Below are 16490 nucleotides of genomic sequence, written 5' to 3' on the forward strand. Positions count from 1 at the left end.
CCACATGGTAGCTGGGACCTCCATGAAGGTCCACATGGTAGCTGGGACCTCCATGAAGGTTCACATGGTAGCTGGGACCTCCATGAAGGTCCACATGGTAGCTGGGACCTCCATGATGGTCCACATGGTAGCTGGGACCTCCATGAAGGTTCACATGGTAGCTGGGACCTCCATGATGGTCCACATGGTAGCTGGGACCTCCATGATGGTCCACATTGTAGCTGGGACCTCCATGATGGTCCACATGGTAGCTGGGACCTCCATGAAGGTTCACATGGTAGCTGGGACCTCCATGATGGTCCACATGGTAGCTGGGACCTCCATGAAGGTCCACATGGTAGCTGGGACCTCCATGAAGGTCCACATGGTAGCTGGGACCTCCATGATGGTCCACATTGTAGCTGGGACCTCCATGAAGGTCCACATGGTAGCTGGGACCTCTATGAAGGTCCACATGGTAGCTGGGACCTCCATGATGGTCCACATGGTAGATGGGACCTCCATGAAGGTCCACATGGTAGCTGGGACCTCCATGAAGGTTCACATGGTAGCTGGGACCTCCATGATTGTCCATATTGTAGCTGGGACCTCCATGATGGTCCACATGGTAGCTGGGACCTCCATGATGGTCCACATGGTAGCTGGGACCTCCATGATTGTCCACATTGTAGCTGGGACCTCCATGATTGTCCACATGGTAGCTGGGACCTCCATGAAGGTCCACATGGTAGCTGGGACCTCCATGAAGGTCCACATGGTAGCTGGGACCTCCATGAAGGTCCACATGGTTCAGTGTAACCCAGCACAGGTGTAGCCATCTAACCTGCCTTTACTGGTCTTTCCTCTCCATCTTCTGCAGCTGTTTCACAGCACCAAGGTAGGCCCAGTTCCTCCAGTTCTCCCAGTCGGTTATCCAGCTGCTTCTAACCTGTGTGATGGTGTTGCTCCACAGAAGTATTATGGTCTGGATAATAAGTGGGGTCACATCGAGCAGTGGATGGTAGGACCGGTTCTGACCAGGAGAAACCTCCTTCAGACTTACAGCAGCTCAGTGTGGCAGGTCAGGGTCCGGTTCCCATGAATTGGGTCACACCGGTCCTCCCAGTGAGAGCTGCTGTAAACAGAGGAGGTTTCCATGGCGTTGTTGTCCGTTCTGCACGCGCTCAGTAGGATTGTGCTTGCTGAGAACCTGTGAAGGTTCTGCATGCTCCTCTCTGCTGTTGACACGTTTTCATTCTCTCCAGTTTTTATTCTGCTTTTATTTATTTCTTGGTGATGTTTGAATTTGATTTGATTTATTTTTGATCCAATTTTATTCATTTTTTATGGATTTTGGGTAAAACTGTAAATATTAAAATGAATAAAAAATTTTATCGTACATTTTGTTTTGTTTTTTCTGTTATTTTTGCATCTTTTTTAAATTTGGTTGAATATTTAGTTTCATCATCTAATTAGAAATATAACTTGAGATAAATGTATTATTTATTAATATCTCTTCTTCTACCCTGTTACCATAGATTTATTCAAATCGACCATCTTCTCCATGTTCTTGTTGTTTTTATCCCCTCTGCATGTCTGGCAGGCTGTTTTCCCTGCTCTTTGTCTGTCAGGTGGATGTTCTCCGGTTCTTCAGCCTGCATGTTAACTGAAAGTTTTATTCACTGAGCTCCACCTTTAATCTCCACCCTCACATGAAACAGTATTTATATTTAGAGCAGGTATATGTAAGTTAAACCCCTCTGCATGTCTGGCAGGCTGTTTTCCCTGCTCTTTGTCTGTCAGGTGGATGTTCTGCAGACACCTTATGCTTCTTTCTTCTTCTCCTTCTGTAACACCTATCTTCTTCATGGCCTTTCAGGAGGACAGTGAGCGTTACTCCCGCCTCTCTCGGAAACACGCCTCGGTCTGTACCTCTTCTTCTTCTACTGTGTTTCGGCTGCAGGTGGTCATATGTTTGCTGAGAGGAAGAGTCTGGATCAGCACACATTTATCTTCTGATTGTTTGGTTGTAGATCTCCGATGATGAGGAGAGGATGTCTGTGGGCAGTCGAGGCAGCTATAGGGTGAGTTGATCAGAAACCATCTGAAGGTCCAGGTTTAGTAGATCTGAAACCAGACAGGTTCCTCTTGATGGAACAGTTTTTTAGTCTTCTTAAACAATCTGAACTGTTGATTTGAAGCAGAAACTAAAGATTTAAGCTGAACTCCAGAAACTGTCTGAGCAAATTTGTCCAAACCAACCTGATGGTTCTGGTGGAAACCAGTCTGACCTGGTTAGTTATTAATGACTAGCTGCTTTGTCATAAAGACCTGAAGTGTTTCCTTAACACGGCTTAGCTGGGAATCAGGGGTTTAAGGGTTTAACCTAATTCCCCAATAATAGCTGGAATGTTAAGTTTACGTGGTGCTTGATGCTGGGTAAACTGGGAGTATAAAAACATGGACTTCAAGGATTAAATCTTTAAGCTATCAGGTTGGAATGTTTGCTTTAGTTATTTAGAAAAATTCTAATAGATTTCATTTTAGCTGCCTCATAATGGTGTAAAAACGCCTTAAATGGACCTCCTCAGACCTCCACTGTCTTACTATTGGTTGTTTTCATCACAGTTCGTCCGGTGTCGTGATTAAACATCATCACTGGTCCTGTACCAACAGTATCTGCTGGTCTCAACTAGTCTGAGCCAGTCTAAATCGGTCTAAAACTGTAAACCAGTATGAATCAGTCAGAATCCATCAGAATAGGTCCAAGGCAGCCTGTCCTAGTGTAAACCAGTCTAACTTTGTCTAAACCAGTCTAAGCTGCTCTGAATCCATTTCTAACATACCTGTGATGTTGAGCTCTGATAATCTTTATTTATCAACTTCATTAACATATATTCTTTATTTCTTTCCCTTTCTCCTTGCTTCCTTTCCTTGTTTCTGGCGTTTTCTCTTCCTTGTTTCCTGTCTCCCAACCCCTAAGCCCTCAGACTATGGTGGCCTCCTGGGCTCCAGCTCTCGGGCCTCCTCCAGGGCCAGTTCAGCCCGTGCGAGCCCTGTGGTGAGAGAGTGAAAGTCCCACTGTAGCGCCCTCTGCTGGTTTTCTGTGGTGTTGCGGCTAACGAAGCCGTTTAATTGATGTGATTGGTTGAAAACTGATCAGTTTCTGTGTGTGTTCAGGTGGAGGAGAGGACAGACCGGGAGTTCGTTGATAAGGTGAGACCTTTGACCCACAGACAGGTTTCTAATCCGACAGAATACAGCTGCTCTCACTGGACAACAGCCGGACTCAGTCCTTTGGTTCACACCTACCTCCCTCTGTCCCTCTCAGGGGTCCAGGACGGCGTCCACTCTGTCCGCCGCCACACTGGCCTCGCTGGGCGGAGCTTCGTCACGCAGAGGAAGCTGTGACACGTCGTTCTCCGTAGAAACAGAGGCATCAATCAGAGAAATGAAGGTACTCCTGGTACCAGTTTAATGCTCAGAACCTTTTTAATATCAGTGAGTGGAACCCGAACCCAACTAACAGACTCCTCATTGACAAAAACAGAGACATAAACGGTCCAATCCATTTCTGTCCAATCAAAGCTGAACAGGACCGATTATGGATGATTGATCATGTGACCCATGCCTGTGACCCTGCAGGACTCCCTGGCAGAGGCAGAGGAGAAGTACCGCAGAGCGATGGTCTCCAACGCTCAGCTTCACAACGACAAGACAACTTTGATGTTTCAGGTGGAGAACCTGAGGGAGGAGCTCAGTGACATGGAGGAGCTGCTGTGGGAGGCCCGACGCCGCTGGGAGGACTCCAGCAAGGTCACATGATGTCTGTTGCTGCTCTTAGTGTTGATGGTGGTGATGATGGTGGTGCTAGAACTTGGTTTGATGTCTCTCCAGGAGCTGGAGCGCGAGCGTCAGACTCACAGTGTCCTGAAGGTCCAGTTCAAAGAAATGGAGGACAGTCTGAGAAGAACCAACGAGCTGCTGAAGGTCAGACAGCCACACTCACAGGACAGCAGCTATGAAGACACATGAGACACAGAAGCTTCAGATTCCTACAGTTTTCACTTTTGAAATGTTTCTGATCATCCAACTAATGTTAATATCCGACAAGATAAAACGAGTAGAGAGAAAAGGATGATTCCATTTATTAAAAGCAGAAAATCCACCCAAACCATCCTGGCCCAACAAGGAAGAGTAATTATTCTCCTTAAAATTAACCGATTAACCAAATACTTTGGCTTAGTTTGATCAGCCACACCCAGACCCGATTAGACCCAGATCTGTAGAATCAAATCACTTAAACGGACAACACGAAGCAGGCTAAAAGATCTCAAAAAGTAACGCATCACGTCCAGAAATTCAAGGACAGAAGAGAAACAAAGTATCTGACATCCATCGGCCTAGAAAGGGTTACACATCCATTCCTGAGTCTTTGGGACTCCAGAGAACCATGGTGAGAACCTTTATCCACACACGGAGAACACATGGAACAGTGGGGAACCTTCTCAGGAGAGGCCGGCCTACCAAAAATATTCCATCAACGATTTAGCTAGGAGGTCACAGAAGAACCCAGAACAACATCTAAAGCTCTGCAGGCCTCACTGCCTCAGTTAAGGTTAGAGGTCATGATTCAACAATAAGAAAGAGAGACTGGGCAGAGATGGCCTCTATGGGAGGGTTTCAGGGCCAGAACCACTGCTGACCCAAAGGAACATAAGGACCCATCTCATATTTACCAGAAAACATCTTGATGGTCTCCAAGACTTCTCGGAAAATATTGTTTGAACTGATGAGACAAAAGTTGACCTTTCTGGAAGGTGTATGACCCGTTACATTGGATGTTAAGCTAAAAGCATTTCAAAACCAGAACATGTTACCTACAGTCAAACATGGTGGTGGAAGTGTGATGGTCTGGGCTGCTTTGCTGCTTCAGGGCCTAGATGACCTGCTGTAGTTAATGGAACCATGAAGGACAATGTCCGACCCTCAGTTTGTGAGCCTAGCCAGAAGAAGAGTGATTGAAAGCTCATCAGCAAGTCCACTTCTGGATGACTCAAAAATAAATATAAGGTTTTGGAGTGGCCTAGTCAAAGTCCAAACTTGAATCCTGAGTAAGATCCTGTTACTGCAGGAAAGCCCTCCAATGTGTCTCAATTAAATCAATTCTGCAAAGCAGAGTGGGTCAGAGTTCCTCCACAGTGATGTGAAGGCGCAGTATACAGTACAAACAATCGGGGAACAACCAGTTATTAGACTGAGGGGGTAAATACTTTCTCCACACCGCTGTATTTAAACATTCTGCATGTTCCCCCGTGGTTCTGGGTCAGTTCTATCATCCTTGGTCCTGGTTGTTTCCTGATTTACTGATTAACATCTTGTCCAAACACATAACTGGCTCTCCTGCTTGGTTTCAGGAGGGCGTACGTGGTTATAGGTCTCCGCATGTCTCTGTGATGGACTGATGACCCGTTCTGGGTGCTCCTCACCTCTGGTCCGGTCACCACTGACCACCAGCAGGATGGATTTATCCTTTTAAGGCAGACATGTTGCGAAATGACTGAGGGGATGTCTGCAGTGTGTTTCCCAGCGGCTTTTGGACGTATTCTAACAGAGTTAGCAGAGTTATCTCCGTTACAGGAACATGTTCTGCTATTGGCCAACTTTTAACGGGTCTGCAGCAGCAGTTACTGGTCCTATTCCTCCTGCAGGGTGCTAAATAACAACTGTCAGTTATTAAGCTGAATATGAACGCAGCTGAACCATCGCTATTCAGGTTTATTTTACATTTGTCCAAACATCTAATGTCAGACAGACTAACTCTCCCTGATTCTTCCTGCTGATCCTCCTCTCTCTGCACTTTCCTGTTCCTGCTGCTCTCTGCTGCCCTCTGGTGGACAGGAAGTCTCTGATCTGCGTCTGAAGAGCAGCAGTTACCGTCAGGAGGTCTCCGACCTGCAGGAAGCTCTGCAGTGGAAGGAGAAGCAGGTCACGGTAGGATGCTGCTTGCTTCCAGAGTTTCTCTTGTTTCCAGAGGCAGAGGAACCAGAACCAGATCACTGGGCCGGCCGGCACATGGTTCTGCTCCGAACATTTGGCCCCAATTCTTGGGATAAATTCAGATCGATGCCTCTGTCTGGTACAATCCTTGTGCCGAGCCAGCAGGTTAGGACGAATCAACACTGTAGTAGATGTGTTTGGACCTTCCTGATCCGTCTTTATTGGACAGGAACAGAATCCAACCAGTGAAGGTTAAAGGTTACTTCCTGCCTCTGAAGACCTTTCCAGGCTTTTTTCCTACTTGTTTCCTGTTGCCTAACCTTTCTTCCTCTCTAACCTTCTTCATTAACTCCTTCCTGCGTCAGGCATTAGAGCGCCACAGAGAAATCTCCGACATCGTTCGGATCGAACGCGACGGGCTCAGAAGCGAGGTGGTCCGACTGCGAGACTCACTGAAGGTATTTGGACCTTGTCGTCCTCAGATGGGTACCTGTTGACTGTGTGCAACATCACATTAGAACTTTAAGTCTGCATAGATACAAAAACCAGGAGATTAACCCAGAAGATGAAGTTCCTCAGGTTCTGGTGAAGTCTGGTTTGTTTTAGGCCCATTGTTTGTCCATCTGGCCCCAGGTTCCTCCCCTGCAGGAACAGCCTGAGGGGATTCTGGGAGCTGGGGGTGTCTGAGCCAGGTGTTTACACCTCAGTGGAACCATGTGACCTTAAGCAAGCCCATGTTCAGCCACCATGCATTCTTCTCACTCCCATTTAAAATGAATGCACTACATATTAATTTGTTAGTTCTTTACCTCTCAGACAGTAAAGGGGTTAAATATTCAAAATATGTCATATTTATGTCTGCTGACGACTGACGATGGTACATAACTTTCCTTTAGGAGCATTTGGTTGTGTCCAGGGGACCCATGTGGAGCACAAGATAAAGGGAGCCCCAACAGTTCATACGACACGTTTTGTAAACTGTTGAATATTTGACACGTCCAGGAAAAAAATGATGTTCAAATGAAAACAAAAAGACACATTTTTTTCTTATGCTTCATCGTTGGTTGATGCTGCTTAAAAGCACCAAACCCCGGAAACCTCTGAAAAACCAAAACCACTTTATTTTAGGGTTATTTAGTCCAGAACCTTTTGTTCTGCCTTCATCGTGGGCCTGATAAAGGGATAAACCTTACATTTGTTCTGACTCGGTAAGGATGTGTCTGAGCAACAGTGACGTTCTCAGATGTTTTACTGTTACACTTTCCTAAAAGTTACCAAATCAATCACTGATGTACGACTTTCTGCTCACCAGAACCATGGAGTGGCTGTCTCTCCTGACAGCACCCCCAACGGTGACGCAGAACGGGCCGAGGATGATTCTGCCTGCTGCCTGGCGGAAGACTCGCCACCGAGCGGCAGAGAGAGCACGCTCGGTAGGAATGAGTTAATTCCCAACTAAAAATGCTTCATCTTACTAAACCTTTCAGACTTTAACTAAAACCTTTGATTTTATCTAGTCATTACTTCAGGATAGGACAGGATGGGACACTAAGATGCATGAAGTTCATGTTTGATGATGTCTTTAACTGGTGCAGGGTTCTGGTTTTCAATCAGCTCGTTAAATCGTGGGCTCCTTTATGAAGAAGGTCTGAACATCAGTCCTTCTGTAATTCCTCTGTGATCCTCCTTATCTCATTGGCACGGTTAATCTCCTCCTGCTGTCTTTTTTCCATCTTGAATGTCGGCTGTTTGGTCTTCCAACGTCTCTTCATGGTCTTTCAGGGAAAGCTTCAGAGCGGCAGCCAGCAGAGGGCAGCAAAACCCCTCAAAATGACCCCAGAGACATCAAGCGGACTCTGAGCGCGATTTCTGTGAACGACCAAACCAGACCGTCCAGAGAAAGATGGAACCCGCCCAAAAAATATCCAGCCAGAAACCGGCAACCACGGAACAAGAGAGGTGAAAAGGATCCGACCAAGAAACCTCCCACCAGAGTGGATGGCAGCGAAGCAAATAAGAAACAGCCCGGCAAAGACAGATCTGGAGATCCATCTCAGATTTCTGACAAGGTCTTTAAAGATAAGACCACACCTGACAGTAACTCTGATTCTGTTGGAGTCATGGAAATGGACAACTTAAGAAAAATGGGAGAATCCACCTCAAAGATCTTGCCGGTTCGCAAAGTCTTAGCTGAAAAGGTCTTCAGATCCAAACTTGTTCCACCTCGACCTTCTAAAGAGATTATTCTGGATAATCGAGCTGTGGTATTGGGTCTTTCAGCTGCTGGAAAACTGAACTCTCTGTCTGAAGAGACAATAAACCAGGATGTCTCTTTGGTTCTGGAAAATGAAGCTTCTTCCTCTGAAACAGACTTTGAACAAAAGGGTATGTGTACTTTAAATCTGGGTTCCCAGAGCCAAGATGAAGACAGGAACCAGGAAGGTGAAGTTCCAGGTTTCAGTGGAGAAGCTGGAGCAGGGACCAGCGAATCAAAGGGTGAGACTCAAGGTACTGAAGAAGGGTCCGGCGAAAGGAATAGAACCAAACTGGAAACTAAAGTATATGCTACATCTTCTCCTGAAACCTTAGGAAGACCTGAGACATTTCAGGACCAAAGCACTGGAGAATCACTCCGAAGAGCTGCTCAGATACAGAAAGCTTGCCCAGAACACCAAAAGAGAACATCAGCCTTTGTTCCAGAGGACATGTGGACCTTTCTGGAGACAACTGTCCAAGATTTGCTCCAAGGCCTGGAGGATAAACCAGGGTTTGTGGTTGAAATGTCAAGAATCTTCTCAGAAATCCTGATCTGTCTCCATCAGTGGATCTCAGATTTGGAAAACACATTAAGAAACCGCTCAGGAAATGAGTCCTGTCTGAATGATGGAGGTGGACATGAGTCAACGTGGCCAGTGATGGGTACCAGACTCTCTACGAAGATGTGGCTAAATCTGACAAGCCTAACCAAAGAAACCGCAGAAGGTTCTGGATGTGTGGAAGGACATCTGGCTAGACATTCTGCTTCACCAAGAGTCAGTTGCTCCTCAGACAGAATGGAGGACTGGTCTGGTTCGTCAAATAGAGTTTGTTCAACTTTTCACCATCATGCTGCCACCAGAGAGAGAGGAGGGACCAGGTCCAAACAAACGGACCTGCAGATAAATGCTGCGTCTGGAGCCACTCCTGCTGAATCTAGCTTCAATCTCACTAGTTCTCCTTCAAGAAACACCTCAGTAGACTTTGTCTTTGTTGACTCGTACTTTGATGACCCTCGCAAGAACTCAACGGGTTCCAGGTCTGATCTCAGTTTGGGGAAGAGGTCTGATAATCAAACCCATCTGCAGGTTTCTGCCGGAGATTCAAAGGAGCTGAGCGGGAACCGCAGCATGTCAGCACACTCTAACGTTGGACAAAGTTCAAAGGTCAGGAGATTCATGGAGGTGACCGCTGAGGAAATCAGAGCCTTGGCTGTTCCTGAACTGGCTCTGTTGGGCCTCCAGGAGGGACAACGGCTGGACGGGTCAAGTGTTGGTTCTGTGGAGGCGGTGTCGGTTGGAGACATGGACAGCTGTGAGGAGGCTGATGAGGAGGAAGAGGAGGGTCAAGAGCCTCCATCACAGCAACAGAAGCTGGCCATGATGGAGGCTGAGGTTCAAAGTGTTCCAGCACTGGGCAATGCGGAACCAGAGACGGATCATGAGGGACCCAGTTTGGACAACAGGAAGAATGACAATACAGACTGCAAGATTTCATAAGCCCAGGAGCACCTTCTGCTGCTGGTCCTCATGAACCAACCTTCAACAGAAAACGTGACAGTAGCAGACAGAAATATTTAGGAAACAGACGGAAGAAAACATGCTCACTGTTAGTTCTGGACGGGTCCAGAAGAAATAACATGAATGAGTTAAAGGTGCGGAGTGACTGAAGATACGTAGAAATGATTAGAAGTGGACATTTTGAAGGGACTCATCTGCTGAATATGATTTATTTAAGTTCCTTCTGGCCAGACTTGTTAGAGAAATCTGAAGATAACGTCCAGAAATAAAGGTTCAGCTGAATCCTAGAGCTCTGTGTTCTGGTCGTTTGTTTCATTCATGCTTCATCAGTAGACAATGTTCTCCTCTGTGAAATCACACCTGAAGGGTAAGCAAACGTTCTACCTGCTACCTGCTGTCAGATCATTTACAGCATCAACAATCATTTTAAGGTGAGACATGATTGAATTTACAGACTGTGAAATGATTGGGTGAAATGTTCTGATCTGAATGAATTAATGTTAATCAATAATGAAATCAAATGTGAAGATAATTATTGTTTCATCGGCTGATTGTGCTCACCATGAGTGGATTCAAAGCTTCATCCAGTGACTTGAGTCTTCAACTCCTCCGTATCAAAGGTTCTTTCACCTCACGAAGTAGTGGAGTTCCTCAGAGCTTTAAGTTGCTAGAAATCCTCAGCTGGAGTCCAACATTTCACCAAAAGGAGCTTTAAAACTCTGCAGGATTGTAATCTAGAGTTATGTCATGTTATTAATTTAGGGTGAAATTAATGAAGAAAAATGTGAGGAATCATGAGATAATTCACCTTATAATCAGATTTTCAGCAGCATGTCGCTACCAAACTGTATGATGACCATACGATGGCCTGGCTTAACTTTGAGCTCACTCAGGCAAATCCGTCATTGTTCCTTACTGTGCTGTTTCAGAGCTGCGGATGAAGAAACTGTTTGATGACAGAGAAAGTTTACATGATCAGGTAAGATCTGGAAACCTTTGGGCTCAAAAGATAGTGAGGCTGAAAGATCTGTTGGAAAATGGCTTTAATCTGTCAATGTTCAGGTCAGGCTGCTGAAGTCTCAGCTGGAGCAGAGGAACGGGGTGGATGGAGTCCAGAATCCAGGGGAGAACGCTCAGGAGAACGAGATAGACCCTCAACTGTTGGAGCTGCAAAGTAACTTCCTGATCAAACCTGATGTTCATCAGCTGCAGAATTAATCCTGACTTCTTATATTTTATTTTCACCAGGAGACTCCAACAGGCAGATCAGTGAACTCAAGTTCAAACTGGTGAAATCTGAGCAGGAAGTTACGACTCTGGAACAAAATGTGAGCATCTTGACATTAAGATGTTTCTCTTTTCATTTGGTTTTAAATCACCTTTTAAATCAGGAGAACTTAGATGTTCTTACACAGATAATGGAATATTCAGTAGTAGAATTAATAAGTCCAGCTGATCCAGCCTCCTGTAGATCCATGTTCAGCCTCCTGTAGAACCTCCTTCAGCGCCCTGTAGATCCACATTCAGCCTCCTGTAGAACCTCCTTCAGCCCCCTGTAGATCCACATTCAGCCTCCTGTAGAACCTCCTTCAGCGCCCTGTAGATCCACATTCAGCCTCCTGTAGAACCTCCTTCAGCCCCCTGTAGATCCACATTCAGCCTCCTGTAGAACCTCCTTCAGTGCCCTGTAGATCCACATTCAGCCTCCTGTAGAACCTCCTTCAGCTTCCTGTAGAACCACATTCAGCTTCCTGTAGAACCTCCTTCAGCTTCCTGTAGATCCACATTCAGCCTCCTGTAGAACCTCCTTCAGCGCCCTGTAGATCCACATTCAGCCTCCTGTAGAACCTCCTTCAGCCCCCTGTAGAACCACATTCAGCCTCCTGTAGAACCTCCTTCAGCTTCCTGTAGAACCACATTCAGCTTCCTGTAGAACCTCCTTCAGCTTCCTGTAGATCCACATTCAGCCTCCTGTAGAACCTCCTTCAGCCCCCTGTAGATCCACATTCAGCCTCCTGTAGAACCTCCTTCAGCTTCCTGTAGAACCACATTCAGCTTCCTGTAGAACCTCCTTCAGCTTCCTGTAGATCCACATTCAGCCTCCTGTAGAACCTCCTTCAGCCCCCTGTAGATCCACATTCAGCCTCCTGTAGAACCTCCTTCAGCTTCCTGTAGAACCACATTCAGCTTCCTGTAGAACCTCCTTCAGCTTCCTGTAGATCCACATTCAGCCTCCTGTAGAACCTCCTTCAGCGCCCTGTAGATCCACATTCAGCCTCCTGTAGAACCTCCTTCAGCCCCCTGTAGATCCACATTCAGCCTCCTGTAGAACCTCCTTCAGTGCCCTGTAGATCCACATTCAGCCTCCTGTAGAACCTCCTTCAGCCCCCTGTAGATCCACATTCAGCCTCCTGTAGAACCTCCTTCAGCTTCCTGTAGAACCACATTCAGCTTCCTGTAGAACCTCCTTCAGCTTCCTGTAGATCCACATTCAGCCTCCTGTAGAACCTCCTTCAGCGCCCTGTAGAACCACATTCAGCTTCCTGTAGAACCTCCTTCAGCCCCCTGTAGATCCACATTCAGCCTCCTGTAGAACCTCCTTCAGCGCCCTGTAGAACCACCTTCAGCTTCCTGTAGAACCTCCTTCAGCCCCCTGTAGATCCACATTCAGCCTCCTGTAGAACCTCCTTCAGCGCCCTGTAGAACCACATTCAGCTTCCTGTAGAACCTCCTTCAGCCCCCTGTAGATCCACATTCAGCCTCCTGTAGAACCTCCTTCAGCGCCCTGTAGAACCACCTTCAGCTTCCTGTAGAACCTCCTTCAGCCCCCTGTAGAACCTCCTTCAGCCCCCTGTAGATCCACATTCAGCCTCCTGTAGAACCTCCTTCAGCGCCCTGTAGAACCACCTTCAGCTTCCTGTAGAACCTCCTTCAGCCCCCTGTAGATCCACATTCAGCCTCCTGTAGAACCTCCTTCAGCGCCCTGTAGAACCTCCTTCAGCTTCCTGTAGAACCTCCTTCAGCCCCCTGTAGATCCACATTCAGCCTCCTGTAGAACCTCCTTCAGCGCCCTGTAGAACCTCCTTCAGCTTCCTGTAGAACCTCCTTCAGCCCCCTGTAGATCCACATTCAGCCTCCTGTAGAACCTCCTTCAGCTTCCTGTAGAACCACATTCAGCTTCCTGTAGAACCTCCTTCAGCCCCCTGTAGATCCACATTCAGCCTCCTGTAGAACCTCCTTCAGCGCCCTGTAGAACCACATTCAGCTTCCTGTAGAACCTCCTTCAGCCCCCTGTAGATCCACATTCAGCCTCCTGTAGAACCTCCTTCAGCGCCCTGTAGAACCACCTTCAGCTTCCTGTAGAACCTCCTTCAGCCCCCTGTAGATCCACATTCAGCCTCCTGTAGAACCTCCTTCAGCGCCCTGTAGAACCTCCTTCAGCTTCCTGTAGAACCTCCTTCAGCCCCCTGTAGATCCACATTCAGCCTCCTGTAGAACCTCCTTCAGCGCCCTGTAGAACCTCCTTCAGCTTCCTGTAGAACCTCCTTCAGCGCCCTGTAGAACCACCTTCAGCTTCCTGTAGAACCTCCTTCAGCCCCCTGTAGATCCACATTCAGCCTCCTGTAGAACCTCCTTCAGCGCCCTGTAGAACCTTCTTCAGCTTCCTGTAGAACCTCCTTCAGCCCCCTGTAGATCCACATTCAGCCTCCTGTAGAACCTCCTTCAGCGCCCTGTAGAACCTCCTTCAGCTTCCTGTAGAACCTCCTTCAGCACCCTGTAGAACCACCTTCAGCCTCCTGTAGAACCTCCTTCAGCCCCCTGTAGATCCACATTCAGCCTCCTGTAGAACCTCCTTCAGCCCCCTGTAGATCCACATTCAGCCTCCTGTAGAACCTCCTTCAGCCCCCTGTAGATCCACATTCAGCCTCCTGTAGAACCTCCTTCAGCCCCCTGTAGATCCACATTCAGCCTCCTGTAGAACCTCCTTCAGCACCCTGTAGAACCACCTTCAGCCTCCTGTAGAACCTCCTTCAGCCCCCTGTAGATCCACATTCAGCCTCCTGTAGAACCTCCTTCAGCCCCCTGTAGATCCACATTCAGCCTCCTGTAGAACCTCCTTCAGCCCCCTGTAGATCCACATTCAGCCTCCTGTAGAACCTCCTTCAGCCCCCTGTAGATCCACATTCAGCCTCCTGTAGAACCTCCTTCAGCGCCCTGTAGAACCTCCTTCAGCTTCCTGTAGAACCTCCTTCAGCGCCCTGTAGAACCACCTTCAGCTTCCTGTAGAACCTCCTTCAGCCCCCTGTAGATCCACATTCAGCCCCCTGTAGAACCTCCTTCAGCGCCCTGTAGAACCTCCTTCAGCTTCCTGTAGAACCTCCTTCAGCCCCCTGTAGATCCACATTCAGCCTCCTGTAGAACCTCCTTCAGCCCCCTGTAGATCCACATTCAGCCTCCTGTAGAACCTCCTTCAGCCCCCTGTAGATCCACATTCAGCCTCCTGTAGAACCTCCTTCAGCGCCCTGTAGAACCTCCTTCAGCTTCCTGTAGAACCTCCTTCAGCGCCCTGTAGAACCACCTTCAGCTTCCTGTAGAACCTCCTTCAGCCCCCTGTAGATCCACATTCAGCCCCCTGTAGAACCTCCTTCAGCGCCCTGTAGAACCTCCTTCAGCTTCCTGTAGAACCTCCTTCAGCCCCCTGTAGATCCACATTCAGCCGCCTGTAGAACCTCCTTCAGCGCCCTGTAGAACCTCCTTCAGCTTCCTGTAGAACCTCCTTCAGCACCCTGTAGAACCACCTTCAGCCTCCTGTTGAACCTCCTTCAGCCCCCTGTAGATCCACATTCAGCCTCCTGTAGAACCTCCTTCAGCCTTCAGCCATAACCTTGGATGTTGTGTGTTCTGATGCTCAGGTGCTCCGCCTTGAGGGTCAGGTGTGTCGCTACAAGTCTGCGTCTGAGAATGCGGAGAAGATTGAAGATGAGCTGAAGGTGGAGAAGAGAAGACTGCAGAGAGAGGTGAGAGCTCCCCCTAGAGGTAGAGTTAGAGCTATAATGATATTGGTTTCATTGAAACACACTGGTTTTACCGACATGTTTAGTTTTTCTTCATGTCTCATTTATTGTCAGATTTGATTCCAGACTGTTTTAGGTTCTTTGCTTTGTTTCCTGTGGTGACCTGTTCTCTTTACGTTCCTTTCAGCTCCGCTCCGCTCTGGACCGCATCGAGGAGCTGGAGGTCAGTAACAGCCACCTGTCCAAGCGCCTGGAGAAGATGAAGGCCAACAGGAACGCCCTGCTGGCCCAGCAGTGACGCTCTCCCCTGGACAGGGTCTTCAGACAGCAGAACCATCTGTAGAGTTCAGAACATTTCTACAGAGAGACTCTAGTGTCGTCAGAAGACAATCAGCACCAGATGGGTGGAGGAAGCTAAGGGTGAGACAACACACCAAAAGGAAGCAAGTTGAAAGTAAAAAATAAAGACAACTCAAGAGGAAAATATTCACCACTCCAGATTATTTTCTGGATCATCAAGCTGTCTGAAGAGCTGGATTCTGACCTGAAACTCCAGGTCTATCTCAGACAGGCCGAGTCTGACCACCCTGACAGGTTCATAGAAGGTTCACTGTTGGAGTTCAGGAATAGTGTTCCACTTATTGCCAAGTGTTCAATAATGGTGTTATTCAGTTCAATTCAAACTACTCTATTAATCCCAAAGGGAAATTAAATCCTGTTGTAGCTCATATCATGCAAGGTTCTGATGCTGATGTCTGTGGGCAGGAAGGATCTCCTGTAGTGCTCCGTCTTACAGCAGATCTGAAGAAGCCTCTGACTGAAGACACTCTGTTGTTGTAGGACAGTCTGATGAAGAAGATGCTCAGGGTTCTCCATGATGTTCTTCATTTTATGAAGAATCCTTCTTTGTACAATCATCTCCAGTGACCTGGGTGCATTCACACCTGCCGCCTTTGGTCCTCTTTAAACGGATGGGAGTTTGTTTCTCTCCATGGTCCGGCCCTTTTGTGCAGGTGTGAATACACTCAAACGAACCCTGGACCAGACAACCGGACCGAGACCCACTTTTTGAGGTGTTCTCGGTCCACTTCCAAATGAACCCTGGTGTGGTTGGCTTCTGGTGTGAATATAACCCGGCTCCGACCCAGTGACAGAAAACAGACGCCTCTTTGGACTTAACGAGCCACCATAGCTGTGAACCGAAAGCTTACCCGAGTCATGGCCCGCTGCTTAGCAACGCTGAAGCCCGCGTGTTTTCGCTCGGCGCAGAGCACAGCGTCTCCTTCGGCTTGCAGGACACATTCTCCGATGGGTTCAAAAATTAGAAATAGAACGTCGCAAAAAGTACAGTGTGAAAACAAACCGCACCAAAGGAAAATAATGAAGTCCGCTTTTAGTCTAGAACAAACAAATGGACCAAAGGAGTTCCCTGGTGTGAACACACCCTTAGTGATCTCTCCAGAGGAAGTGAGGGTTCTGTTCCAGTCAAATAAACCAGTAGAACAAATATTTTCCAGTTAAAGGAAATGAATCTCCAACACAGTTAAAGGAGAGTTACACATTATACAGCAGAATAAAAACGGCTCAGAGGCTCCGCCCTTCTCTCTCATTAAGCTCCACCTCCAAAGACCCACCCACAGCTGCTGGTAACCATGGTGATTGCAGAGACTCCATGTCACCTTCTGATTGGTTGTTGGAAGAAGCCGAACTGTTGCCAGTT

General features: G+C 47.6%; 1 protein-coding gene across 8 annotated transcripts in view; it reads left to right on the forward strand.

Annotated features, from left to right (window-relative positions):
- lrrfip1b (leucine rich repeat (in FLII) interacting protein 1b) overlaps positions 1–15561 on the forward strand; it is a 29905-nt gene extending 14344 nt beyond the window's left edge. The window contains exons 3-19 of one of the 8 annotated variants that reach the window (XM_047354934.1): positions 860–877; positions 953–1000; positions 1859–1903; positions 2013–2063; positions 2963–3040; positions 3160–3195; positions 3311–3436; positions 3625–3795; positions 3877–3969; positions 5881–5973; positions 6345–6437; positions 7292–7412; positions 10685–10734; positions 10818–10929; positions 11004–11083; positions 14669–14773; positions 14958–15561. In XM_047354934.1, the coding sequence (XP_047210890.1) occupies positions 860–877; positions 953–1000; positions 1859–1903; positions 2013–2063; positions 2963–3040; positions 3160–3195; positions 3311–3436; positions 3625–3795; positions 3877–3969; positions 5881–5973; positions 6345–6437; positions 7292–7412; positions 10685–10734; positions 10818–10929; positions 11004–11083; positions 14669–14773; positions 14958–15068 (1431 nt within the window). In that variant the 3' untranslated portion in view covers positions 15069–15561. Of the gene's footprint in view, positions 1–859; positions 878–952; positions 1001–1858; positions 1904–2012; positions 2064–2962; positions 3041–3159; positions 3196–3310; positions 3437–3624; positions 3796–3876; positions 3970–5880; positions 5974–6344; positions 6438–7291; positions 7413–7761; positions 10043–10684; positions 10735–10817; positions 10930–11003; positions 11084–14668; positions 14774–14957 lie in introns of those variants that run through there. The other 7 variants (XM_047354935.1, XM_047354928.1, XM_047354930.1 and 4 more) reach the window with 7 other exon arrangements.
- Positions 15562–16490: the final 929 nt, after the last annotated feature.

This window comes from Girardinichthys multiradiatus, chromosome 24 (assembly GCF_021462225.1).
Source record: "Girardinichthys multiradiatus isolate DD_20200921_A chromosome 24, DD_fGirMul_XY1, whole genome shotgun sequence".
NCBI lineage: Eukaryota > Metazoa > Chordata > Actinopteri > Cyprinodontiformes > Goodeidae > Girardinichthys > Girardinichthys multiradiatus.